General features: G+C 48.8%; 1 protein-coding gene and 1 long non-coding RNA gene across 13 annotated transcripts in view; one reads left to right on the top strand and one right to left on the bottom strand.

The window, feature by feature from the left end:
* The window catches only part of RIPOR2 (RHO family interacting cell polarization regulator 2), a 117,256-nt gene that overhangs the window by 24,265 nt on the left and 66,470 nt on the right, over positions 1–26,521 (bottom strand). For 8 of the 11 annotated variants that reach the window (XM_030314713.1, XM_030314706.1, XM_030314707.1 and 5 more), the window contains 7 exons: positions 23,338–23,401; positions 15,027–15,070; positions 13,143–13,268; positions 12,750–12,898; positions 11,106–11,235; positions 5,905–6,582; positions 2,469–2,650 (listed from right to left, as the gene is read on the bottom strand). In XM_030314713.1, the coding sequence (XP_030170573.1) occupies positions 2,469–2,650; positions 5,905–6,582; positions 11,106–11,235; positions 12,750–12,898; positions 13,143–13,268; positions 15,027–15,070; positions 23,338–23,401 (1,373 nt within the window). Of the gene's footprint in view, positions 1–2,468; positions 2,651–3,430; positions 4,085–5,629; positions 5,741–5,895; positions 6,583–11,105; positions 11,236–12,749; positions 12,899–13,142; positions 13,269–15,026; positions 15,071–23,337; positions 23,402–26,521 lie in introns of those variants that run through there. The other 3 variants (XM_030314717.1, XM_030314716.1, XM_030314715.1) reach the window with 3 other exon arrangements.
* LOC115513509 lies at positions 198–26,444 on the top strand. 2 transcript variants are annotated; one of them, XR_003968721.1, is made up of 3 exons: positions 198–827; positions 18,614–18,618; positions 26,433–26,444. It is a non-coding gene; the product is annotated as an uncharacterized LOC115513509 (long non-coding RNA). The 2 variants fall into 2 exon arrangements; XR_003968720.1 differs by lacking the exon at positions 26,433–26,444 and adding an exon at positions 20,077–20,087.

The following is a 26,521-nucleotide window of genomic DNA, read 5'->3' as shown; positions in this document are numbered from 1 at the left end:
ATCAGTGTTTAAAAAATTTTAATGTGTATTTATTTTTGAGAGAGAGAGAGCGAGAGTGAGAGTGAGAGAGAGCACAAGTGGGGAAGGGCCAGAGAGAGAAGGAGACACAGAATCCGAAGCAGGCTCCGGGCTCCGAGCTGTCAGCACAGAGCCTGACGTGGGTCTTGAACCCACGAACTGTGAGATCATGACCTGTGCTGAAGTCGGACGCTTAACAGACTGAGCCACCCAGCTGCCCCCAGCAGTGAACCATTTGTAAAGCAGGCTCACCAAGGAATCTGCTCTCATGGTGCACCTGTTACACTTTCTTGCTCTGGGGATGGGGCGCTTTGCCAAATATCCTGGGATTAAATTGTCCTCTATAGTTGTGATTTCCCAAGAGCAATTCATTAAGAAATAATGTCAAGGTTTTTTTTTTTTTTTTGGCCTCAGATCAATTGCTACTAGAAGAGAAGGAAAAAGGAAAACTGCCAACAGGAGGCATGATGTTCTACCTCAGACAAAGGCTAAAAGGCTTTTATTGGACTCTTCCAAGGCAAAGCTTGGTTCTGCCTCTCACACCTTGTTTACTCCCCGCTGGTGAACTGTCTAAACCTGGGATCGTGACGGGCACTTACGTTTACAAATAAATATGTTGCCTCTATGATCCAATTTTGTTCTTAAAATTAATCTGTGTGGGAAAGAGGGAAGAGCTGTCTCATTTCACACTGGGAGGACTGATGGGCAGAGGGGTTCCCCGTGGGGTCCTGTTCACACGGCTAGACAGCGACAGGGCAGCTGCTGGCTTCTGGGCTCCTGGCCTCCAGCCTCCATGATTTAAAGAGATCGTGAACCTGAGCTAAGAGGCACTGGACGCTTTACTCCACTGCACACCTGCCTCCAGGGGAAAGCACTGTGCCTGCATCCTGGCCATCAACACATATTTAATACTCACACATGGGGGTGCCTGGGGGGCTCAGTTGGTTAAGCGTCCGACTCTTGGTTTTGGCTCAGGTCATGATCTCAGTTTCTTGAGTTCAAGCCCCGCATGGGGCTCTGTGCTGGCAACACGGAACCTGCTTGGGATTCTCTCTCTCTCTCTCTCTCTCTCTCTGCCCTTCCCCAACTTGTGCTATCTCTGTCTCTCTCAAAATAAATAAACTCAAAAAAATAACATAAAAAAACCCCACAATTTTCACAATTTTCCCTAATACCACTGAGGACATATACTAAAGTTGATCGATTCAGTCAATTTAATATCAATGTTCTATAAAACGTACAAAATCTACGAGGTTTTTGTTGTTAAAATGCTTCTGAGAGCCAGAAGAACGAAGCTTAGACTGATGTCTGACTCTGACATATTATGTAATGAGGAGACAGATTTTTGGTTTTGCAGCATTTCACAAATTCGATCAAGTTGGAGAAATCTCAGCATAGAATGCAGGGGCATCGCTTAAACATTGCGTTCGTTTAGTAACTTTTGTTTGCCGTGTCCTCAGTTTGCTCAAAGCATAAATTCTAGTTCTCACTTTTCCTCTTCCTGGTTTTGGAAGAAGAAAGCCTCCAGGAACAAGAAAACCCCAAAACACTGACACAACATCACCCACAGAGAGGTTCGTGACGGCGTAACTTGAAAACCTGTTTACATAACACGGCAAAAGTAAAGAAGGTGGAAATCTGCCCTTTCCTTTGGGAAAGTGTGTGAGTGTGTGTGTGTAGTGAAGGTGAGCAAATTCCACCATGCTTGGTTTGCTTCGTTCAAGTTACAAAACGGACCCCAGACGCTAGTGCCAAAGACAAGGTGTGGCCGCACACGGGAGGCTGATGGAGAAGGTGACGGCAATCCCCCTTCCCCTTCCCTTCTCTTCCCTCCCCAGAGAAGGCCTCGTTCTCCACCTGCTGGGCTGCAGAAGCAGAAGAAATTGTTACCAGTCGTTGGTCATCCCTGTTACATTCTGGGGCAATTACGTGCCCTGGACTTAAACCTGGCATTGACGCGTGCACGGATGAGGTTAACGTATAGCAACTTTGCCAAAGGGAGCAAGAGATACAGGGGTGGAAAAGGCAGAGCGCAACAAAATGAAGAGACGAGAAATAAGACACGCAAAGAGAGGAGAACCAGGTGCAGGTGGATCATACGGTAAGAGGTCTCCAGACACACAGCACGCTTCGTTAACTTGGAATTCATCGCACCGGGGGCAAGTTGTCGACCCCCGGAGCCTCCAAGATATCGGTGTGCACAAAACACAGGCCCATGCAAAAGTTTCCCCTTTATTTACAGCGAAGAAAGGTGATTCATTTTCCCTCCGACAACACAAGAGAGGTGAACAACATTTAAAAATGGCCCTTGCCAATAAGAGGGAATCGAAAGCCGTTGGTCATTCGTGCAGGGAGTTTTCTCTTCCTGGAGATGTGCACGGGTCCCGTCTGAGAGTAACAAAGAACCACTGTTCAGAAGAGAGGTAAGCGGACGCTGACTTCACACTTACCTATTTTTCTCCGTCTCAGTGTCTGAAAATACCGAGTCCGTGCCTCCTCCAACAGTACAAACCTCATCACCATCCTCCTCCTCGTCAAAATCAGAGGTGTTCAGGAAATCAAAGCTTTCTAAAGCACTTTCGACTGTAAGACTTAAACTGGAAGACCGGCTGCGGTTTCCGGCTGGCTTACACTGCAAAGGCAGAAGGCATCGGGGAGAAGGTCAACACATCCAGAAGCAGAAACAGAACAGGCAACACTCGATCTGAGATGCGACACTTTCTTTTTTTCCAAGCTTTTATTTTTTGTTGTTGTTGGCATTTAAAAAAAAATGCATTTAAAATCTTCGCATTAAAAAAAAAAAAACAAACTACAACGATGGATTAAATGACACAGGATCTGGGATTCGTTCCAAAATGATCTGGAGGGAAATAAGCGGGGAGGAGAACAGACGGAACAAGACTGGCCGTGAGCTGACATCGTGGAAGCTGGGGGATGGGCGCACTGGGAGCCGTTACAGGATTCTCTCTACTTCTGCTTGAAAGTTTTTTAAAAAGTTTTTTATTTAAAAATTTTTTTTAATGTTTTTATTTATTTTTGAGACAGAGAGAGACAGAGCATGAGCAGGGAAGGGGCAGAGAGAGAGGGAGACCCAGAATCTGAAGCAGGCTCCAGGCTCTGAGCCGTCAGGACAGAGCCCAACGCGGGGCTCGAACTCACAGACCGCGAGATCATGACCTGAGCTGAAGTCGGACGCTCAACCGACTGAGCCACCCAGGCACCCCTACTTCTGCTTGAAAGTTTAGAATAAAAAGTTGAGAGAACATTACAGCCCGGAAAGCCTTGGGAAACGGAACTGCCATACCCCTCTGCCTAGAGCTCAACTCCAAAGAAAATACAACCAGCAGACAAATCTAGAGAGTCACGGAGTCCGTGCCAAATAGTAACCAATCTGTAACGTGTGCAGTGTCCCGAGACAGGAGCTGACTGCCCAAGGAACCTGTTCTAAAGGATTAAAAAAAAAAAAACCAACCCCAGGAAGAGAAAACTACTCAAACTCAGACTTAACTCATACTCCCTAGGCAAGTGGACTTCAATATTAATTTTACATTCACGGCATATCATTTTCTTTGAGCGCTGAGGAGAAAAGGAAGGGTACAGGCCCAGCAAGAAGGGTCCCTGCTTCCTCTCCGGAACAAATCCCGTCACTTCCGTGACTGGGCCCTGGGATACTGTGGGCAAACCCATCCTAGGGCCTGGGGAATTCTGTATTGCTAGACACAGACAGAAGCAAGACAAACAGCGTAACGCCAGTTGCTACGGGCACAGAGATGGAAAGAAGTCCTTCCAAATATTCAAGAGGACGGACGCTGGGGCGGACTGAACGGGACAAGTCTTGTGAGTCAGAAGAACTACATGTCCACCCTCTCAGGCTCTCCTCGCTGACTTCGCAACACAAGGCAGGCAGCGCCTCGCAGAGAGCTGTCTCTGATACTCAAGATGGCACAAAAGCACGGGGGGAACCGTCTTTCGGTCTTTTAAATCAGAGTTGTTTCCTTCACCCTCAGTGATCTCCGTCCCAGGGGCAGCATCATTTAGTTTCTGATCCTCAAGAGGCTTTAGCATCCTAGGAATGTGAAGGGGGGGAGAAAAGAGAAAGCTTTGTCCAGCTGATGCTTTAATTCTGGCTGGATCTAAAGCCATTTGCCCCAGCCCTCAACTCGAATGCTGTTTTCAGTCTCAGACAGATAGAAGCAGCCGGTCCAGACTCAACCCACCTCTAGGGTCTTCGTTCTTAAGTAGCTATCTGCTGAACTTGACCTGGCACGGTATGGATGCGTTTACATATCGATCATAACGAAGGGAGGGACAGTAAAGGATTTTAGAGGCAGGACCGTTCTGGAACAACAGCAGGTTGAAATAACACTCTGGAAAGAAATCTGTGACCCCCAGGTTTTTATAAGACTAACAGATGGGGTGCTTAGTGTTTCCTGGTGGGCCGAGATACTTCTCAGCAATCCAGATGTCCGGAAATGGGAACTGGTATCTCCACTTGCTTTCTCGAAGGCATCTGCGAGAGGTAGGGTCAGTTGTCTTTAAATTGAACACCTTTCGCCCACTAAGCAAAGCTGGTCACCTGTGCAGATGAGAGCTTGTTGGGGGCTTAGAAGATGTTTTCACTGGAGTACTAGGGCAAGCAGCATGAACACACGGGTCCTGAACTGGCACTTTTATGTTTTACAGAAGGCAGATTCAGAGCGTCCTCTCAGAGGCTATACCAACAACTGAATTAGTCCGTCATGGGCACTAGAGGATCTGCGGAGTTGGGATTGAAGTCTCATCTGCCCTGGGGACAAATCCCCCTCCAAGCTAGGGGAGCATGACCGAGAAGGCTAAGAGAGTCAGAGAAGCCTTGGAAATGTGTGGAAATGTATTTCCCACGGGCCACTGAGAAGACCACGTCTGAAAAACAGTCATTCCAAGGGACACAACAGCCTTCTGTGGGGGGATCTCGGCTTGCCACTGGCACCTCATTTTCAAGCCTATTTTATAGCACAGGTCACCAAAGAATTGCTGTTTCCTGGAAAAGGACCAGATTTCTTTCCTGTGTGGCAACCTTAGAGTAGCAAAGGACACAGAAGTGGCGTGGGATTCGGGACAAAATCAGGTCCTGTCTTCTTGTGCCGTGTTTTCAAAAGTTTAATCTGTATGCCTGGTAGAAACATACATTCCGGTGTAGCAACAATGATCCCATCGTTGGGAACCCCCGCCTGTGCGGAGATCATCCCTCTTGCTCTCTGCTCCCACCACGTCCACACTGAGCTGTCTGATCAGGAACAGGGTGGAGAAGGACATCTCTGGTGGACTTGGGGGTCCCTGGCTTCTAGAACACAGCAGATGACGATTGGTGCTGGATCTATCTCAGATTCCGACTCACTGGTTGGGACAAGTCTGGAGAAGGGACTCTTTGGAGGCAGTGCCCGGGGCTGGCGGGGAGGCCTGTGGGGGGGGGAGTGCGGAGGGGAGAGACCCATGGCTCCACCCATGCCTAAGTCTTGATCAGTCAGGAAGGGATCCTATCCAATAGCATCTCAGTGACATTATGATCATCAAAATGCCTCCGTTTCACTTCACATCACATCACATCACATCACATCACATCACATCACATCACATCACATCACATCACATGGGTTTACAGTGACTAACTCTGGGACCGAAGGGGCTCAGCCACTCCTCAGAGCTGTTTAGTTTAACTCCTGATCGTCTTAGGTACGTCGATCTGTTGTGAGGAAAAACGAAACTTAACACGTGCTACCGGGGTGGAAAAGTCAGCGCCAGAGGATGGTTATCGGTCAGGGAAAGATAGATACGCAACTTTGCACAGAAGCTGGCCTCAGACGCCTCTCTCCAAACCTAGTCTGGTTTCCCTGAAACGGTACTTACTTTTAGAATATCATCCAAATGCTTGACTTCTTGGTTCAGATCCTGAAACTCCTTATACTGCTCCTTGTGGGGCTCCAGCGCAAGGAAAAGCCCGCTGAAGGCGTCCTCCAAGCTTCCGTCCAGGAAGGATCGACAGCCTTCGGATTCTCCGCTGACCGAGCCCTCGGAGAGCAGCCTGTCCGCGGCCGCGGGCGCCTCGGCCGAGGTCAGCCTCTTCACCAGCTGCTTCGTGAGGTTTCCTTCAAAAGTGTCCAGTTCGACCGGCTTGAGCTCGGACGCCTCGTCGGACTCCCGCAGGAGCGCCTCGGCCACCTCCTTCTCCAGGAACAGGCGCTCCGGCCCGGCACCTGCCGCCGCTCGGCGCTCCGGGGGGCTCCTGGGCCCGGCTGGGGGCTCCTCCGGGGGCGGCTTGGCCTCCTGGCCCTCTCGCGAGGAGTTTCTGGAAGATGCCGAGCCGGAGCCTTCCGTGTCCTTGTTGTGGGAGGACGGGCTGCTGGGGCTCAGCTCTGCGGGGGTGATGGTGATTTCGGGGTTTGCCGCACCTGCGCTGGAGAGAGAGCCCGCTGGGTCTGGGGTGAGGGCGCAGTCCTCGTTGGGCAGGTCACCGAAGCTGAGAGACAGTGGTGTTTTCTCCTCAGCGGCCTTGCCATTTTCAAAGACGTCATCGGGTAGATTAGACTGTGGATAAAAGGCGTCTCGTTATTATTTTAAAAATTTTTAATGTTTATTTATTTTTGAGAGAAAGAGTCAGGGAGTGAGCAGGGGAGGGGCAGAGAGAGAGGGAGACAGAATCCGAAGCAGGCTCCAGGCTCTGAGCTGTCGGCACAGAGCCCCACGCGGGGCTTGAACTCGTGAACCGTGTGTGAGATCATGACCTGAGCCGAAGTCAGACGCTGAACCGACTGAGCCACCCGGGAGCCCTGACACCATTATTTTTAAATACAAATTATACGCTTGGTGTGGTTTGTGTGCAGACAAGATACGAGATCATTAAAATAAACAACCGGCACTTTCATGATATTAACGTTTCATTTGTTGATTGTGTGTATGTGTGTGTGTGTGTGTGTGTGTGGTTATATGTGTGGTTGTGTGTGGTTGTGCGTGTGTGTGTGTTGTGTGTGTGGTAGTATGTGTGTATGTTTGTGGTTTGTGTTGTGTGTGGTTATGTGTGGTTGTATGTGTATGTGAATGTGTGTATGGTTGTGTGTATGTGTGTGGTTGTGTATTTGTGTGTGGTTGTGTGTGTGTGTGCGGCTGTGTGTGTGCGGCTGTGTATTTGTGTATGGTTGTATGTGTGTGGTTGTAGCGTGTGTGGTTGTAGCGTGTGTGGTTGTGTGTATGTGTGACTTGTGTGTGGTTGTATGTGTGTGTGGTTGTGCGTGTGGTTGTGCGTGTGTGTGGTTGTGTGTGTGGTTGTGCGTGTGTGTGTTGTGTGTGTGGTAGTATGTGTGTATGTTTGTGGTTTGTGTGTGTGTGGTTATGTGTGGTTGTATGTGTATGTGTGTGTGTGTGGTAGTGTGTGTATGTGTGTGTGGTTGTGTGTATGTGTGTGGTTGTGTGTGCATGTGATTGTATATGTGTAGTTGTGTGTGTGTGGTTGTGTATGTGTGTGTAGTTGTATGTGTGTGTGGTTGTGTGGTTTGTGTGTGTGTGGTTGTGTATTTGTATGTGTGTGTGGTTGTATGTGTGATTTGTGTGTAGTTGTGTGTGTGTGTGGTTGTGTGTATGTGTGACTTGCGTGTGGTTGTATGTGTGTGTGGTTGTGTGTGTGTGTGACTTGTGTGTGGTCGTATGTGTGTGTGTTTGTGTATGTGTGGTTGTGTGTGTGTGTGTGGTTGTGTTGTGTGGCAAGAGAAAACAAAGCTCTTAGAAAGTACTTCCGGTGTTGAATCTAGGTGAAAGTTCATTAGACTATTCTTGGGTTTAACATTTTCAAAAGAAAAGGGTGGGGGAGGGGAGGCAAGTGAGCCTGTTTCCTAAAACGCAGGATCTCACAATATTTGGCAGCTGTATTTATGAATAATGCTACCAATTTTGGGGGGGAGGCATTTATCTTAAAAGACTTTACAACATTCATGCTATTTCACTCAAAAGACGGATGCTTTGTTCTGCTTCAATTCTCATAGATTACTTTAAAAGAATCTCTACCCACAAATCCAAGCCCTTGAAAATGTTCTATTAATTTGGTAACCATGCCACAAATAACTGAGGCCAGAAATACACTGGCATAACTTCTGTAAAAACGGGAGACTAATAAACTTGAACATCTCCCGCGATTGCACAGCCAGAGCTGTGTCTAGAAACAGCGAGTCCTCTTGTCGAGCCCACCCGGGCTGGGTCAAGTACACTCTGTGATCCATGAAGCAGAGCTCAGAAGGGGGAGAGGTTCCAAATATCCAGGTAACCAAGATAATTACTTTATGCGGGCATTAAAATGATTTCTAAGTCAGTTTTCCCTACGTTGCGGTCCGTGCAGGGTCTCGGTACCAAATGCTGCTCCGTGGAAAAAGTTTTCTGGGTATTTGAGACCAGCTCTTTCAAAATGGATAATTTCTCCTGGGTTCTGGATTTGATATTCTAGGTAAATGGTAAGTACCACGCTCATGCCTAATTACATATAAAGCAAGGAATTACCATCATAGTTCTGGGAAACAAAACGTTCCAGCCAGTGAAATGGGAGCGGACGGAAAGGGATCCCCTGTCCTCCCCAGCCGTGTCTCTGGTCCCCTTGCTGCTGGGCTGGGGCCACCAGATCCCAGCACGTGCAGTCAGTTCAACCCAAACTTTCTATTCTCATCTGGTTAACCACAGGGTGAGCTGTGTCACTGGGGCACTCCAGGAACCTCTGCAACTCAGTTTTGCCTCTAAAGAACGTTTTCTTCCGTGAATGGTCCCCGAGCGTGCTGCTCAGGGTCCTGGGGGTGCAGGGGCGGGAGTGGGTGGAGTTCTGGGAACCCCCCCAGGAGCCGCGAAGCAGCAGGTGGGCCCCGTGGGCTCTGGGGCTTGTCTCCTTCGGTGTCCTCTGCCCTCTGTCTGCCCCCCTGCACCTTACCCCTCTAGGAGAGACAAAGGGGGAGCTTCTGGTAGGATTGGAAAAGGGCTACCCCCCGGACTTCCTCCGAGGGGATCCCTCAGGCATCTCACAGAACCCCCGGGGCCCTGGCCGCACTGGGGGACGAGGGAGGCACTGGCTGAGGCAGGGGGTTGCTCCATCAAGATTCTTGCGGAAATTCCGAAGTCCTCACCAGCCGTTTCTCTCGGGCCTCATGTTCCCAAACCCAACGCGCACCTACACGAGTGGCCAAGGTTGAGTTAGACGAAGCCGAGGTGCTCTGCTCAAGGGGACTCCCGGTGTGCCAAGGGGAGCCTATAAACGGGCACACGACAGTACGAGCGCGTGTGCGATAACTGAGGCGTGACACAACAAGGCAGGACCCCCGCACGGGGATGGCTGCCGCCTGGGGAACAGGGGGTCCCAGAGCTCAGCCCTGCAGGATGGGGAGGCGGAGGCGAGGAGGAGGGAGTGCATTCGAGAAGGAACGTTGTGTGAGCAAAGATGGCAGCTCGCGGAGGGTGTGGTGGGGTTGGAGAGCGGTGGGGAGGTCAAGGGGCTCAGGCAGAGGACGAAGAGTGGTCAATGGCAGGCGTGGAAAGCCGGGCCGAGGAAGAGCCGCTCTGAGGCGTCTGCCTTTATCCAAAAGGCTATAAGAAGCCGTCAAACTCTTGTTTAAATTATGCTATTAAGATCTCTACCAACTCCCTCCACAACTTAAAGCAGGCGAACATGGATATACACGCGATATCCGTGGTTACGTATACAATTGTATCTGCTATATCGTTTTTGGGTCCATGTGTTCAGGCACATTTTCCTCACACGATCTTTCCGTTTCCCTCGGAAACTCCACTACTTTAGTCTGGTCTTTGTCACCTGGGATTTGTAATTCAACGAATTAGATGCAATTATTATGATCATTAACCAGAAAACTTTTTAGTCCTTTCCTTTCTGGACATTCAAAGATGACTCCCCCTGGCTCCCAAAGATGACTTCTATATGTTCGTAAAGAACAGAATATTCCACGTACACACGTACGTGTGTGTGTACGTGTGTCCTCTCTTGTGACCTAACGTCATACAATGTAGGTCACCTGTTGCATTCCTGGCTACAAATGAAAGAGTTTCTTTTGCTAAGGCAGCAAAAATTAACAAACACTACGATAAACTAAGGCTAAGAACCTCTTTAAATAAAAAAGGCTCTCGTAAAATTGGTGTGCATCCTTTTGACCTCCTCGAATGACCCTTTTTGAGGTTACTCAAATGCTAAGTGCATCTGAATGCCGAAAGGCCTAAAGACTGTTACCGGTGATAAACTAGTTGGACTCGGGAAGGAACATCTTTGACCGCAAGTGTAATTGTATTTTTAAAAGATGAAGATCTTGTTACCATGGATATCTTTGCCCCAGCGGAGAAAAACCACAGCACAAAAGCGGGGCTCGCCCAAGACAGGGACAACCACCTGGCGGACAGAGGCGCATGCGTGACCCAATTTCCCGCCCCAGGGACAGGACGGCTGTAACCGTCGCCCCGTGAGCACGACAGAGAAGCGGGAAAAACGGACAGACCACAGCACACGTGCCACCAGCCCCCACGGCAAGCACTTCCCAGCGGGCAGGCCACCCGCACTCACATAAAACTCTAGCCCGGCCTTGGGTCTCAGCCGGAGGGAGGGCAGGTCACTGAGGGAGCGGCTGCAGTGCAGCTTGGCCAAGAAAGTGTCCTGCAAGGCACTCAAGACAGACAGCCGCCGCGGCTTGTCTGCCGGAGGGCGCAGCCACCGCTTGGGAAGTCAAAGCAAGACGCGCAGTTAGCGGAAAGCATTGGTTACCGTGTCTCGTTAGCTTTCGAGCCCGCGTTTCTGATTAGAACTAGGAGGCCGCTGTGGACCCCCTCACTCTAAAGGGCTGAGCTCAGAGAGTCTTCAGAAAAGTCTGCGTGCTATCAGTGCGATCAGTAAAGGGGGGTGAGGGGAGAGGAAAGACGGCAGGGGGCGGTCTACCACCGCCCTGTGCAGACGGCCAAGGGCATCTTGGAGCATTATCAGGAGTTACCTAGAACCCCTAATGCCGTGTCAAGCGTTTCAAATACTGGGTGCAAGCCCCACCTCGGGTTCAACGCGCCTCCTCCCCAGATCACCGTGAACTTACGAAAAAGGAGTGGTCCTTCAGGGTGGGCGTCTCCGGGGTCCCCTGGCTGTACATGGACATTCTCCTCTGCAGGGCTGCGGCCTTGCTCCCGGCGCCCGAGGACGGGGCCATGTCCTCCACATCAAAGGGGCTGCAACACAACAGGTCCCCGTGAACGCACGTTTGTTAGGTCGCCTCTAACCCCTGGACCGCAGGCCGAGAAGACACCTCATTATACTAAACTCAAAAAAGTGGGAACTGGGCTGGCCGGGTGGGCGATAAACCAAGATAAAACAAAGTGTAGCAGAAGACTGAGTCCAGACCCCTCCAGGGGCCAAGGTTATCATCATGGCATTAAGTGCAATTCACCTATATACCCAGCCATTAGATAAATCTGTTTCTTGGTTAATGTTAGACATGGAAACATATTAATGCTTGTCCAGTACAAGATGTCAGTCTGTAAAGATTCTTTGAGCTTTATGTTGGCAGTACAGGAGAGTAACGTGATTGTTCTAAAGAACATGAACGTAGACTCCTGTTCGTTTCTGTCAACACAGAGCCTGTTGCGTGCGGGACAGTCTGTCCACCATCACCCTGTTTATCATCATGCCATCTGGTTCGTCCGGCAAGACAAACGGTCTTGCCTTTGCCACACCGATGACTACAGCTGACGTGGAGGGAGGCCGGGCAAAAGGTGTCCACAGGGGTTCATGGACAAGACAACGGGGTCCTTGCTGCTTCCATATCTCACCCTCTATGTCGGAAAGAGGACCCTGAATATCGGTGCCCCGCACGTCACGCGTGCATGGAAATATACCAGGGGCACAGTGTCAAACGTCGTGGGCAACCAGTGTTTAATGGCTTACGACCTTTCTCATGAGGTGACTTCAGAAAACCACCTTTAAGTTCACTGCTCTGACGAAAGGTATCTCTTCCTCTCTGGCAATTTTCTATTTCAGTAGAGTGTGAAAGATACCGAGAAGTTTTCCAGAGCAGCATAGGGCACACGAGATAAAGAGGGACAGGCAATGAAGACATTATAGAGAGAATCGGGATTTTTTCCAAGGGTGAAATATCTCCTTTGGACAGTTATTTTTCTTCCAAATTAGCTTAAGAGCTGTATTTCTGGGTTTTTAAAAATTTTTTTAATGTTTACTTATTTTTGAGAGACAGAGAGAGGCAGAGCACGAGTGGGAGAGGGGCAGAGAGACAGAGAGAGAGGGAGACACAGAATCCCGAAGCAGGTTCCAGGCTCTGAGCTGTCAGCACAGAGCCCGACGCTGGGCTCGAACGCGTGAACCGTGAAATCATGAGCTGAGCCACCCAGGCACCCCAGAGCTATGTTTCTTTATATACATTGAAAGGTTGAGAAGGAGGGAAGGCAGCACAATAAACAATTTTCAAGCAGGAAGTAGGAGAGGGGCAGACTGGTAAGACAGAGGCTTCTCCAGCTTATGGAGCTGACAATGTGCAAACGTCACCCGCTGAGCCGGCCGAGCAGAGCCTCGGGCCCTCCAGGTTCTGACACAGGTCTCGGTGGGACCCGAGAGTCTCCTTCTGTGACAAGCCCCCCTGGGGATGCCGATGGTCCCCGTGCCACCCTCTGAACAGCACTGGTCTGCAGCACGTATTTGTAACGTGGCAAAACTGAAAAGGGCCACTTACTACCAGGTGATCTCCAGGCTCAGTTTGATGGTGCCAAGGTCATTGATGTCAACCGCCACCACCTGAGGTCGGGCGGCAAACAGCTCTTTGGTCTCGCAGGTCACACTGCCGACCAGGAGGTGAGTGGCGAGCCCTTTGAGTTCCGTGACCTGGTGAGAGAGGGACAGGGATGGCCTTACGTCGGGGGGGGGGGGTTGCCGGACAAAGCCTAGGGACACTTTCCCCTGTTCTGCTTGGCCCGCTCTGGGCGAGAGCCGTGGTCTTCACAGCGGATTCGGGGTGCAGAGGGGAGTCTGCAAGGTGGAGGGGCCGCGGGCGGAAGTCACGAACAAAGGTCCCCACCGACGGGGTCACCCATCCGTGCACCAGGATATGACAATGACGATACTGAACCTTGATGGAAATGAATCCGACGATCAGGGGCAGGAACACGACCTCCTCTCCGTCCCAGCTCTGCTTGCCGTTGGCTTCTATTCTGCCTTTCAGTTTCCACCTCTGTCGGCCGTACTTCATGAAAATCTGGGGAGAAGACACCAAACCTCGGGTTCCAGGGGCCTCGCCTGACTTGCCACCCACACTCCGAGATACACGGCATGGGCATAAATCAGCTGCTTCTCCCCCCTCTTCCGTCCTCCTCGCCCACCCCCTTCTTGTGGGTCTTTCCAATTCCCTGGGGTCTGGGCGGAGGGGCAGATGGTGAGTGGGGAAGAGGCTTTTAAGAGGGAGCAAGGTCCGCTCCGCCAGGCAGAGGGGGTGGGGGGCCCTCTTTGTAAAAGGTCAACCCGTGTCTCCTTGTTACCACGGTCACGGTGACCAGATCCTTCTCCTGGGAGAATACAATGCTTCAGTACATTAGCCGTTGGACCCCCCAGCTCCAGGAGCGGGAGGAGAAACCATCAGCTAAGATCTACTCAGCAGCCAGAAGCACGAGAAAAGACCTCCTCCTCCTCCTGGATGAGGGAGGCAGAACTGGACAAAGATTTTGAAATCCGACAGACCCCAGGGAGAGGGTCTCCCCTCTCTTTGCTCAGACAGCTTTACCGTTTAGGGGAAGATACCCTTCCCCCACACCCGCCCCAAGGATGATCACAGAGGGTTTTGGAGAAGACAGATGATTCAATTAGGGAAGTTCTCTTTTAAAGAGGGGAAAAGAGAAAAGCCTTTTTTACTTTCTGGAGTGTATCTTTATAAAGAAAGGTCTAGATACTAGTGTTCTTTAGTCCGTGATATTTACGAGCACTCATGATCCTGGACTGGCTCTTGCATCAGGAGAAAAGGCTGCTTTCAAGTACAACATTGGGACTGGGGAAAATACGAATATGGACCGTATGGCAAATGCCCATGTTAAGTTAGCTGCGTTGAGAGTTGCACGATCCTGATAGGAAAGCATGTTCTTCCATTTTGGGGAAAATAATTATGGGGCAAAAGGTCACTATGCCTGTGCTTTGGTCTAAAATGGTTCAGCAAAATAACGATCATAGTAGTAATAATAAGGCAAATGTGACATTATGTTAAAAATTGGTGTCTGCAAAAATAGACCTACCCTATGACCCAGCAATAGCACTGCTAGGAATTTACCCAAGGGATACAGGAGTGCTGATGCATGGGGGCACTTGTACCCCCAATGTTTATAGCAGCACTCTCAACAATAGCCAAATTGTGGAAAGAGCCTAAATGTCCACCAACTGAAGAATGGATAAAGAAGTTGTGGTTTATATACACAATACAATACTACTTGGCAATGAGAAAGAATGAAATACGGCCTTTTGTAGCAACGTGGATGGAACTGGAGAGTGTGATGCTAAGTGAAATAAGCCATACAGAGAAAGACAGATACCATATGGTTTCACTCTTATGTGGATCCTGAGAAACTTAACGGAAACCCATGGGGGAGGGGAAGGGAAAACAAAAGTCAGAGAGGGAGGGAGCCAAACCGTAAGAGACTCTTAAAAACTGAGAACAAACTGAGGGTTGATGGGGGTGGGAGGGAGGGGAGGGTGGGTGAGGGGTATGGAGGAGGGCACCTGTTGGGATGAGCACTGGGTGTTGTATGGAAACCAATTTGACAATAAATTTCATATTAAAAAAAATTGGTGTCTGGATGAAGAGTATGTGGGGGTCTTCACCTCCAAACGTTCTCACTGGGGCTTCATTTTTCCCCGAAATAAACAAATGTAAAAGGAAAAAAAAAAGGGCAATGTAAGAAACCAAATAATGGCAGCTGACTCCTGTCCCTCAAATCCCCAATTCCAGCAGGCAGATGGACACGATACTTACTTCATACTGATCTCCAGGACAGAGGCGAGCAAAACCAGCCAGACCTGTAAGCATGCAACAGAGACATGAGGTGCGGCATAGATTCCCCTTCACAAACCCACACTGGAATGTTAATAAACCAGAGGCGTCAGACCTTTGTGAAAGCTCATGGAATAGTTTTGAGGGACCACCGAGGGGATGAGGGGACAGCTGAGAATCCCATCTATCAACGCTGCAGAGAACATTCCTGGCCGGGTTAACCAAAGATGGTGCTTTCTGGGGCAAAGAAGGCTGCTCGACAGGGACTAGAACCCTATGAACCTTTGGCCAATTAGAAGTCCACCCAGCTTCCAGGACCGGAGAATTAGGGCCAGAAAGATACATTCATTTATTTACCCAAAATATTCCCATGAAAATAAACTGCTGTCTTGTTTTTCCTTCTGTCCCAAAGATTGGTGATTTCTGATAAGTGCCTCTCACTTGGGTGAAGATTCCATGGGCTTAGTCTGTCCCCCTTGCCTCTCCCCAGTTCACTCATTCCTGTGTTTTCCTATTCCTATCTACCCAGCATAATGATAATAGAGAGATAATTACGATAAGGACAACTAGACGGCATAATGCACCTTCTAGTGTGTTATGAGATCACTTAAAACGGATTATCATCTATACAAAGGCAGTAATTAAGAAAACAAAAACGACCAACCAGATGACAACAACCCACACTCCCCATGTGGAGAGGGGGCTTCCCTTGGATCATGCCATCAGCACGTCCTCCCCCGGCTGGATCTGGTCAACCTGAGATCCAGCCCCATCTCTGATGTAGCAGCAAGAGCAAATCATGTCAGGCCACTGTCGTGGGACATCTCAGGGACCCCGAATTTAATCAGTCTCTTTCTTTCTGTAGATATTCATTGAGACTCTGTGTGGGGGGATCTGTGCATTGGGGTAATGATCTGGAAATTAAGAGAGAGGTCACCGATACCCAGAAAATAGAATAAAATGTGATTAAAGTCCACAGGGATGAAACAGACAAGGACCCGAGGCAGTAAGAGGGGTTAAAGCAGAAGGTGACTTCTGTTTTATTTACCAGGGAGCCTACTCTAGGTATCAACTCCAATTTCATCACCTCTAAAAGGGCGGGGAGGTCACAATCTCCACCTCAGAGAGCTATTTGTAAAGACAATCGATAGCCTCTGGTCCATAGTACGTGCCTAATGCATAGTAATGATTATATATTCAGGAATGGGGTCATACTATTCATTCATTCATTCATTCACTTATTTATTTATAGTTTATTTATTTATTTTGAGAGAGAGAGAGAGAGAGAGAGCGAGCATGAGTGCACAAGCAGGGGAGGGGCAGGCAGAGAGGAGAGACAGAATCCCAAGTAGGCTTTGTGCCATCAGTGCAGAGCCTGATGTGGGGCTTGAACTCCTACAAATTGTGAGATCATGACCTGAGCCAAAACCAGGAGTTGGAAGGTCACCCGACTGAGCCACCCGGGCGCCCCAGGTCATACTATCTATCGAGCATGTGCCATACATGGTTCATTTAAAAGATGTTATCTATATGAAAAGGTAGCAAATCGATGCACATCAGACAGGGGGACAGCAATGGAGAGACAGTAAAAGGAGATGTTTTTCTGTATTTTGAATTTTTTTAAGAATGTGTTACTTAGGTGTAATTCAACAAGAAACTCTATCTCATTTAATGCAGGCTAGTTTCTTGGAGGAAGGTAGTATTTGAACAACAGAATTTCCCCACAGGCAAATGAGGCCATGGGTAAGCGGGCGCTTCTGGGCAAAGGGAGTGGCCTGTATTCACGCATCAATATTTCCGGAACGCCTACCGCGTGTCAAGCACAAATATAGTCATGGGGAGGGAGAGATGCACATCACACGTGCACAATAAATGTAGGGACTAAGCTCATCAATAGGGGCTTATCAGTAATCCTGGCTCTGCTTCCATGCCAACCACAAAGCAAAGTCTCTTACCCTAATAGGGACCCGAAGACACAGTTTTAAGGAAGGAATGAAACAAATTTAATAAGAACGGGCAATTTCATTTTCTCACCTGCTAATGAAAAGCACCAATATAATTTTATGGAAAAACCCCTCCAGTTCAGAATTCCCTACAAATGCTTACACACGATGGAATACTAGAGAGCCATAAAAAAGGACGAGATCTTGCCATTTGTGACAACATGGATGGACCTGGAGGGCACGAGGCTAAGTGAAATCGGTCAGGCTGAGGAAGACAAATACCGTATGATTCCATTTATATGTGGAATCTAAAAACAAAACCAACAAAATAAACGAGAAGCAGAAGCAGACCCATAACTACAGAGAACAAACTGATGGGTTCCAGAGGGGAGGCAGGTGGGGGGATGGGCCAAGTGGGTGAAGGGGAGAGTGGGAGGTACAGGCTTCCAGTTATGGAATAAGTCATGGGGATAGAAAGCACAGCGTAGGGAATATAGTCAATGGTATTGTAACAGTGTTGAGTAGGGAAGAACGGTACCTACGGTCACGGTGGACACAGCAGAACATATAAACCTGTGGAATCACTACGTTGTGCACCTGAAACTAATATAATATTGAGTGTCAACTATACTTCGATTAAAAAAAATTCAGTATAGGGGCGCCCGGGTGGCTCAGTCGGTTAAGCGTCGACTTCGGCTCAGGTCACGATCTCACGGTCTGTGAGTTCGAGCCCCGCGTCGGGCTCTGGGCTGACAGCTCGGAGCCTGGAGCCTGTTTCCGATTCTGTGTCTCCCTCTCTCTGCCCTTCCCCTGTTCATGCTCTGTCTCTCTGTGTCTCAAAAATAAATAAACGTTAAAAAAAAATAAAAAAAATAAATAAAATAAAAAAAATTCAGTACAAATGTTTAGCTATCTTTAACAAGCTATTATTAATTATTATGTATGAATTATGTTACGATAATTAACATAAATATTAAAAATAATGGTCTCTGGTAAGGTGGGATTAAGAGGAAAATTAAACGTTTGGCATTCAATAGTGATTTTTATTGGATTTTTTTTCAAATATCATGTGTTTATAAGAAAAAAGACATAAAAAAGATCACGTATGTTGGTTGGCGGGCAGCATATATACGGAGAACAGGCTGTTTGGATATTCATGACAATTTTTACAAAGTTTAGCACTGGATAGAGCGATGACATTATGACTTAAAAATTTTGGGTATATTTGCCAATGTTAAAAAAAAATTAGAAGCTACCATTAAAAAAATTTAAAACTGATTCGAGAAGAACAATCCTGCCCTTCTCGTAGAGGCAGCCGGAGAGGAGATAATTTTGAACGGCTGGTATGAGAGCGGCCCTGGGACTCTCAGCTGCCTTCGCACACAGGGCGTCCATACGGCCAACGGACCCCTTGGTGGCCCAGTCTCCTCCGGCTGCTGTTTACGACCTTTGAGTTCCTAATTGTTTTTATGTGAGGGTATGTATGGTTTTACCCGTGTAAATTTGACCGCGATGGTATCACACAGTGGATCTTGCCTTCTTTGAACAGCCCCGTTAAGCTGTGAGACTGGAATGAATGACCGCCTCTCCCCGGTCCAAGAGGCACGGCCACGGTTAAGAGGATAGGGAAGGTCCATTTAGGCTTAAAAAAGGCACCCGCTGTTACCACTGTCTGTCAGTAGATGGCAGCAACTCACCACCTCCCTCTGCCTCCTTCCCCACCGAGCCAGGCCACTTAGGACTTTGCCAATAACTAGAACATAACAAGCCACTTTAAAAGATTTACTGAAATAAGAGCAGAATTTAAAAAGTCAATTTTCCCTAGTCATTTTCTGGAGGATTAGTCTTTTTTTTTTTTTTAATACTTCGGGGGAAAAAAGCACAATTGACTGGTTTTTACAAATCAGGATAGGGCAGATGTGCTGATTCTAAGAAAATCCAAAGTGCCCTTTAACACCTGTGCAAATTAGCGCAGGTTTCATCCGCTGCAGGCTTACCTGTGCAAATACAACAGAAGCCTGGTTAAAAAACAAAAAACCCAAAACTGACAAGGTATGTAAAGGGAAAAATCCTTGGAAGGTTTTTTTTCCCCCCTTTCAAAATTACCGGGAATTTCTTATCTGAGGAACTTATCTAATGGGAGAAAGGTACTTGGTAGGGATGTTTTTGCGCTTATGAGCCCATGTTATTAAAGCAAAATTTCTTGAAATCGCTTGTAGTGCTATCACACTGAGACCCTGATTACAACCATAATGTAGCCAATTGGCAACAGGCAGGCAAAAAACAGGTCCCGCCCTCTGCTCCTGTAAGCCAATCACCGTACTGGCTGCAGAATTAAAACCAACAGCAGGCCAATTGTAGTTACAGCCTGAGGTCTCTGAGGCCCTGCTGGAGCCTTGCTGGGATTTTCACAGTTGGGGACATCTTTATGCTTTCTCAGTGGTTTTGTGATTACCGTTGCACAGTCTAGAAAGCTTTCACTTCGGCCCCTCTGAGGACCACTGGGGGCTAGCATCCAGGAATGGGGGGGGGGGTAGGGGACTTTTATTTCTATGGCTACCTTTGGCTGTTTTACTGTAAAACCTACTACTGACTGAACGGTCTTCTGCACCCCATTTGGAAGGCCCAGACACTAGACTAGGCAGCCGCTCGCCTTTCCTTCCTTTGCTCAGAGACTTATCTGCCGGAACAATGCTCCCCACGTTTTCTAGTTCCATGATGATCTTCCGCTCCAGAGATAAAAAAGATCACACACGTTGACCGCATATACACAGGGAAAAGGGTGGCCGGGTATTCATGACACTGTGAACAAAGTTTAGCACCTGGTGGAGTAGTTACGAAGCTAAGGAAGTCACACTTTCTACTCCAAGGCGAAGAGCCAAGCAGCTGGCCAGCCAGGAGCTCTGCTACAGGCCTTCCTGATTTATTGACCAGGTATAAATAATGCAGATTTACTAGCTCACAGGGAGTTCTCCCCTCTGCTGAGGCCTGACCCGCCCTGCAAGCTAGACGGGCAGGTGTAGGCGTGGGGACACACACCGCCTGGAGGGTCACTGGAACAATCGCTGTGGGAGCTACTGTTGCCCGAGAGCCCACGTCTTTTCGTCACCGTCCTGGTTAACAAGACGCTCCCTCTTTAACCTGACATTCAAGGTGCTTCAAGATCCAGTGCCAACGCACGTCCGTAACTCTTCTTCCAGGAAGCGGCTCAGCCCTGCCAGCCCGCCTGCCATTTTCCACATGCTTTTCCCTCTTTGGTGAACGCCATTGCCTTGCTGTTCATGTGCCCAGAACAGTCCCTCTCATTCGTGTTCAGAGATGACACTGGGGAGCCTTCCTCCTTCCTCCCTGCTTCCGTCCCCCAAGACAGGTGAGTGGCACCCTTCTCCCCCCGCCCCCCCAGGCTTCTGAGATAATCCAGCCTCCCCACTGGTCCAGCAGGTGATTCGTTCCACTGAATGAGAACACGCTGGCTCATACCTCCATCTTCTCCAGTGGATGGGTGGAACTCAGACCTGGGGCCACGCATCGGGAGGCAGTGTAGGGCGTGGCCAAGAGCAGGGGTTCCCTAAGTGTTTGATCAGTTGTTTTCATCATCAATCCAGCCACACCCCCACTGCCCCCCCCCCACACCCAAAATGGTTGTTTTCTTCACGTTGGGTGGGGCAAAAAGGGAAGTGTGGAAGGGTGTGGCAGGAGGAAGTCGGGTTACCAGGTCTGAAAATATTATGAAATATCCTCAGTTTATGTCAATATGTTTGTTGGGGTAGTTATGTTTTACCAGAAGGAATAACAGATAAGAAAGTAGCTGATGGTAAAGACATAAGACTTCTCGGCAGCGTGAGGACGCTTCCCTTTATCAAAAGAAAGGAAGATTTCCGTGCCGGTGTTACCCTTGAAAGGCTTCCTAGTTGTAGTTTCTGAGTTTTCATGTCAGATTAGGGAAGTGAAAGGCCATGCTCTGAGCCACAGTTTATAGCGTCTGCTTTGCTCTCTTAAACTTCAGTCCTCCTCATATGGGACTGAGCGTGGGACTGGGAGAGGCCTGGAATTCAGTGTCAAGTTTGACTCCAACTTAGTGAGTACTAGGACAAGTCACTGAACGCCCACTTCCTGCCAATAAAATGGGGGGAGTTATCACCTCACCAATGATGGGTGCCCTGGAGAGCCGTGAGCACCAGAAATAGGGGAAATCTGGGACCCCCAGTAGGAACAGCGGGAAGATGTGCTGCCCGAGTTTCTCTCAGCGAGAGACAGACTAGTCTGCACGGATGGTGACCGAGCATCGGGGGAAAGGAGAGGGAAGTGCTTGCTGCTAAACACTGATTCAGGGCAACTGTCTTCCAGAATCAGGCTGCTGCTGAAACCATCCTGAGAGTCTTAAACAATCTTGCCAACTCCCCCCCCCCCCCACCCCCGACTTGCTGGGTCTGGGGCAGGGCCTGAGCAGTTTTGGAACCTCTGACTCTCGTGAGGGCCCAACATGAAGACAAGAGATGGAAAACTGAAAGGGCACGGATGCCCCACCTCGGTGGTACCGCCGGTGTTGAGATTTAACACCGAATCACAAACCAGTTCACTCTCAGGCCTGCCCAAGAGAAGAATGCAGCCATTGCAGACACTGAAGGTCAAGGTCACTGTTACTCCAGCAATAAACATGCAGAGTGGCTCTCGTGCTGTCACGGAGGGCCTGGTGTTGGACACAAACAGTGCCCCGCAGACTTAAATGACAGATTCCAAAACGAAAGTCTCCTGTTGAACACTTGAAAAAGTACCCCTTCTCTACTCCCTTAACTGCAAAAAGTAGGCAAGAGGGTGATTACGTTCCCATTAGCGACAAGCCAGGGATCACGCTGCCGACGAAACCCGAGGACCGGAACCGTCTGCGCCCAGCCCTCGCCGCTGCAGTCAATGGGTGCAAAGTCAAAACTCAACGGATTTGCCGTTGCTGATCTGAGAGCCCTGCCCGCGAGGCCCGGCAGATGCTCCGTCCGCTACGGCGAGCACGCCTTGTTTGTTCTGAAGATGCCGCGCTACAAATACAACCCCATCATGCTTCTAGGTTGGGACTTGCCAGAGCACACACCACAGACGCACCGGGAAAAAGAGGAAAACGCAGAGACCTTTGTGGGTTTAACACTAGAGGTGAATAAAAGGAAGTAACTGGTGGGTAGTTTACAGAAAACACGAGTGCAAAGGAGTAACCGAAGTGACACCACAGAGAAGCCAGAAGACAAATCTAGGTGTGGGATACTCTATACAACGGTTTCTATGCCAAGTCGACGGTAGGAAGAAAATGGGAAGGGTCTGTGTTAGGTGATAGCAAGCCTAAGAGAGACACCGAATGACCACTTATGATGCCTGGACCTCATGTGGATCCCGATGTCAACATACCAACCATACAAAGCATTTTTGAGACAACTGGGAAACTTGGATCAGGGAACAGATTAATAACAAAGGCATGTTCGTTTCATTAGACATGATAATACTGGGCATTGTGGTTATGGGAGAAGATGTCCCTATTCTTTTTTTTTAATTTTTTTTTACATTTTTATTTATTTTTGAGAGACAGAGAGAGACAGAGCATGAATGGGGGAGGAGCAGAGAGAGGGAGACACAGAATCGGACGCAGGCTCCGGGCTCTGAGCTGTCAGCACAGAGCCCAACATGGGGCTTGAACTCACGGACCATGAGATCATGACTTGAGCTCAAGTCGGACGCTTAACCAACCGAGCCACCAAGGCACCCCAAGATGTCCCTATTCTTTAAGGGATGCATATTGAAATATATACAGGCAGACTCATATCTGGGCTATACATCATCAAAGGAAAAAACCAAATGAAGCAAATGTGGCAAAATCTTGCTAATTATTAAATCTAGGTGATATGGGGCTCGCTGTAAATTCTCTTCACTTCTGTGTATGTCTGAGATTCTGCCATAATAAAGATTCAAGGATGCAGGCAAGTCTTAGGACCAGAAGGTTCTGGAACATCAATACATTAACATAAATGGGGAGGGGTAAAGGTGGCGGCACAGTGCCTTTGCAAGAAAAATAAAAATAGTGTGAGCTCTGTCTGTGGAGATGGCTCCTGACTCTCTGTGGGGGAAAAATACCTTTCATCTTTTTTTTTTTTAGTTTATTTATTTATTTTGAGAGAGAGACAGACAGACAGACAGAGCGTGACCAGGGGAGGGGCAGAGAGAGAGGGAGATGCGGAATCCCAAGCAATCTCTGCTATCAGCACTGAGCCTGACACGGGACTCGAACCCATGAACCGTGAGATCATGACCTGAGTTGAGATCAAGAGTCAGACGCGTAACTGACTGAGCCCCCCAGGCGCCCCGAGTACCTTTCATCTTGATGGAGAACTCCCCCAGCAGATTCTCCAGCTCTGCTTCAATGGCACACATGTTCTGTGGAGAGTACAAAAGAGTGGCATCAGACCTAGGCTCTTCTCCCACAACAGCTCAAGGCGCACGACGTTCTCTCGGCTGCAAACAAGTAACTAGTGCTTGAATTCCAGGAGACTCCTGGAGTCTCCAGCACTGCCGGAGAAGCCTTCTTGACAAAATGCTGCACAGGAAATTCAGAGCCTAGAACAAGTTCAATTATTTCCATGCGCAACAACGAGGACTGGGATGCTAGAGAAGCGGGAAAGCGGTCTTCTCCTAAATGGAGAAGATCAAGGCTGTTGCGTTGCTGACTCCGGGACCTACTGCAACAGAAGCCTTGCTGGGTTGCCTTCAGATGGTGCATCAGTTATGTCATCAAATTGTGCCATGGACAGACGAATCCAGAACCCGACATGCTGGAAGAACTGACCCGGATTCTACGGAAGGTCAATGTTGGGGGGCGGGGTGGGGGGAAGAAGTTCTCGACAAAAGAGGCTAAAGAGACATAACAACCAGATGCGACCTGTTGACTTTCACTGCATCCTGATTTGAAGGACAACAAACTAAGACAGAAAAGACATTACTAGACCAAAGAGGGGACGTCTGGAAATGCACAGGCTCTTTGATAACTCTGTTGAGTGGATTAATTTTCTTACTTGTGACAATGCTGTGTGTTTGTGCAAGGGATACACAGATTACACGGGTTGCCATTATGGGATCGGCGCTGAAATACTTACTGTAAAGTGTCATAATGTCTACTAGTGACTGTCAAATGACTCAACAAGAAAAAAAAAGAAAAGAAAAAGAAAAAATTGGGCCTATGTGAGAGAAGGAAAGCAAATGGGGCAAACTGTTACCAACTGGTCAACCTCCGTAAAGGTAGATGGTGTTTATTACGCTAGTCTTGACTGTTCTGTCAATTGGAAATTTTTCTTAATAAAAACGGGGGGGGGGGGGGCGGCAAAAATAGCACTGTGCTCTATGAGTGACGCGGGGCTCCTGAGGTGCCCGGAAGTGATTCCTGGGTGTGACGAGAGTCCTCTGCTGACTCTGGAGTTGAGGGGACACTGAAGGCAGAAGAAGGGACACTATCTCAGTGTGTGGTTAGACTCATCATTGCCCTCACCCTGCCTCCTCAGTATCTGATGACCCAAACAGAGCCACTGGAGATCAGAAAAGGAAAAGCACCCTGGCGGGGGGGGGGGTCTCCCCACGGGGCCCCTCTGCAGGTCGACCAGCTTAAGCCCCGGAGACCACCTCGGCTGCAGGAAGCATCGGTGCCCATGCCCGCCCCCTCCCCCAGGCGGGGCACCTGCAGGCTTCCCCCTCAGCAGTCAGCCTCCATGATGGGAGTGAGGGTGGGGTGGGGTGGGGCCAGCCCAGGGTGCTGACAGGGATGGCTCCCTTTACATTTTGTTTGCTGAGAACTTCAGGACTGATCTGTAAGGCTACTGCTTCTCCTACTTGTTCCTTTGTTCTGCCCCAAAAGATCACTCTTCTGAACTGGTGCCTGAATGGGACGCAAAGAGAATGGCATTGTCTTTCCCCTTGTAAGCTCTCAGTGCCTGAAACAGCTTCGCAAACCTGGGGGAAACTTCCCGAAGTCTGAGCTCTGTGCTGCTCGAAAGCTTTGAAAGCAAACCCTCGGTATTATAAACCTCTTTTCTTAGAGCATCGTGTGTTTCTGTGAAAGAACACGTTACACTCTCCGAAAAGGCCAGTGATATTATCATGCAAGCCAGGATTGGCACCAGTGTCTTCAAAAAAACCTTGGGGCCAGCTAGTTTAGTGGCTGAGGACCTCTGTGGACAGGATTTGCTTCCATCTCGCCCGTGCAGCGACCGATGAACATGGCTGCACCTGCGGAAGCATCCAGAGCCTTCTTGCCCTAAACATTCTTTGCTAGCAAATCCTGGCTTTGCAGTTCTGGGAAGACACAAACCCACCTGATGTCAAGTGAGGTAGGGCCCTGCAGAAATCCGACACTTTCTTCTCTAAGGCAGAAGTCCCCCTTGCTGAAATTGTAATCTATATCTTTGAATTTGCGAGCAGACTGTGATGCCATGTTTTGGCACTTGACCAAGGGCAGGTGTTTCCAAAACGGCTAGCAAATGTTCCAGGACAGGAAGCTCCTGCCGGTCCGTTATCTGCTCGTGGACTCTGAACGACCTCTATAACTGCTCTTTTTATTTCATGAATATGGAGAAAGGTGGTCTCATGAACCAGGGCTGGGCTACTTCTAAGCCAGAGATCCTCAACCCCTGGGTTCACCAACTTGGGCGAGGAAAAGAAAACGTCTGCTGTTTCCCAACCTCTAATTGAAACTTATCCCATGTTGAAGTGTCACAAATGTAGAAAGGAAGCCCCAGCAGTATGACCAGTACCTGTGACTCTGACACGGACAGAAATCACAGGCATGTTCCTGGTCACATCATTTGTTCTAGGTACCTTGAAAAATCACTTATACTTTTTGCTGCTTTAAAATCTTATAACTTCAAACAAGTAGAGGCACTGCTAGATCTTATAACTTAACGTTGATGTGCTAATAAAGCGGCAGAACTAAAGCATAGCATGATAATCAAAATATTTTGCTTTTTAAGGTATTTTGACAACTGGACGGCTAATATTGAAATATCTGTTTCAGGATAATTGGTTTCTTTTGAATTCCTGGATTCTTTGTATTTTATTTCATGCATTTAAAAAGCGTTGTTCTGAAAGGGGAACATAGGTAAAGAAGCCCATTTCAGACCACGGAAAGGGACTAACGGTTCCGACCAGAGGCGCAGCTTGAATGACCACACAAAGTGACCCGTGAGGTCCCTCCCGCCGCAGGGCTGTGACAGACGCTCCGCTCTGGGAACTGTCCAGCAGACCCTCATGGGGCTGATGACTTCATTCATGGAATTCGATCGGTGAGCAGACTCACGGGCTAGTGAGACAAGCTGCTTTAATAATTCAGCTTTCATCAAAGACACTTGGTATCAGGTGACCCCAGGAGGACTGAAGATCTCCCTGTGTCATATGTTTGGGCCTCAGAGACAGAAGCCAGGAGAGCACACTTCTGCTCAGGGTTCTTTATCTTGCCTCCTTTAAGATAGAAGGGAACTTCCTTACAATAAAATAATCCTGGGCAGGAGGCTT

Source organism: Lynx canadensis, chromosome B2 (genome assembly GCF_007474595.2).
Source record: "Lynx canadensis isolate LIC74 chromosome B2, mLynCan4.pri.v2, whole genome shotgun sequence".
In the NCBI taxonomy this organism is placed as follows: Eukaryota; Metazoa; Chordata; class Mammalia; order Carnivora; family Felidae; genus Lynx; species Lynx canadensis.
The sequence above is the reverse complement of the archived record's forward strand: the minus strand, read 5'-3'. Positions and strand labels throughout refer to the sequence as shown.